The sequence below is a fragment of the Haplochromis burtoni genome, unplaced genomic scaffold, assembly GCF_018398535.1.
Source record: "Haplochromis burtoni strain Fernald_Lab_line unplaced genomic scaffold, NCSU_Asbu1 Contig_1384, whole genome shotgun sequence".
Lineage (NCBI taxonomy): Eukaryota > Metazoa > Chordata > Actinopteri > Cichliformes > Cichlidae > Haplochromis > Haplochromis burtoni.
The window spans coordinates 34,075-35,430 of record NW_024583745.1 but is presented as its reverse complement, the minus strand read 5'-3'; the positions used below and the strand labels follow the sequence as shown (position 1 = coordinate 35,430).

Below are 1,356 nucleotides of genomic sequence, written 5' to 3'. Positions count from 1 at the left end.
AATTGCAGAGGTGCTGAAAAAGAAGGGCCAACACTGCAAATACTGACTGCATAAATGTCATGTAATTGTCGATAAAAGCCTTTGAACGTATGAAGTGCTTTTCATTATATTTCAGTACATCACAGAAACAACTGGGTCAAAGATCTGAAAGCAGTCTAGCAGCAAACTTTGTCAAAACAAATATTTGTGTCATTCTCAAAACTTTTGGCCACGACTGTATTTTGTGTCATTTTTTTAAAAATATCTGCATATAAGAGTTTTAAATGCATAACATAATTAATTTAATTTAATGAACATGGTTTGTCATGAAAGAAAAGTGTATTCTAAACATTTTATAAGTCTACTTTTATGGTTTAAATGGAACAATATGAAGATAAAACTAGTCTTGTCAACCTTTACCTAAAAAATAGCCTTGGACCTTTTTCAATATCATGATATTTCAAAATTTTTAGTGTCTGGCACTAAAATACATTTTCTAATCAACACAAACAAACATACTAATAATGTAACTGAAGCATGCGGCATGCTGTCAAAAAAAGGTTTATCCTTTGATTTTTATCGTCACTCAATGGCTTGATCTGCCTCAAGTCAGCCGTCAACTGCTGGTGATCGTAAGAACGATGTCTGAAGTGCACTTGACTGAGCGGTCTGTGATGCTGAGGAAGTTGCAACATTCCAACAGTCCACATCTGCACGAAGGGGCTAGAAAGAGTCTCTTATAGAGTCGTGAGATAAAGAAGAAGTTATTCGACAGCAAGACGGGCAGTGACACACAAACTGCTATACAGACATGTCTGACCAAGAGCTTCTACCGGGTAAGGAAAACTCACTTTTTCAATGTACATTTAAATATGACACAAAAAATGATATTTCCAATGTCTAGTTGGATAAAAAAAAAATACACCAACGCAATCTTAATGTTCAGGAGAACATAACTCTATGTCAACTTCATGTCAAAATCCCAGAAAGTTGATTTTGTTGATCTGGACATAGTGTTTTTGTCCAGATGAACAAAATGAACTTTTCAGGATTTCCTTACCTGGTTGATTGAGCATGCATTAAGAGAATTTGGCTAAAATATTAATTATTTTCTTTCACAATGACTTTTTGAAAGCAAAAAACTAAAAGTAGAGAAAAGAAAGTTTTAGCACTTTGAATAGTAAAACTGAAAACAATACTGGTGAGAAGAACTTCTGTACAGGTTTCATGTTCACAGTTCAAACAGGTAATAGCAAGCATGTATGTTATCCAAATTTAATTTGATACACTACTACATGGAAAAGGAGTTCATATTAGTTTCTCTCTAATAATTAAATAAATACATATTCCATAAAATTCCCCTCGTGCCCCTGCGGG

At 33.9% G+C, this 1,356-nt stretch overlaps 1 protein-coding gene across 1 annotated transcript in view; it reads left to right on the top strand.

Annotated features, from left to right (window-relative positions):
* Positions 1 to 712: 712 nt before the first annotated feature.
* Positions 713 to 1,356, top strand: part of LOC102307329 (GTPase IMAP family member 8-like) — a 4,269-nt gene continuing 3,625 nt past the window's right edge. The window contains exon 1 of the mRNA XM_005952159.3: positions 713 to 815. Within this exon, the coding sequence (XP_005952221.3) occupies positions 791 to 815 (25 nt within the window). The 5' untranslated portion in view covers positions 713 to 790. The remainder of the gene's footprint in view (positions 816 to 1,356) is intronic.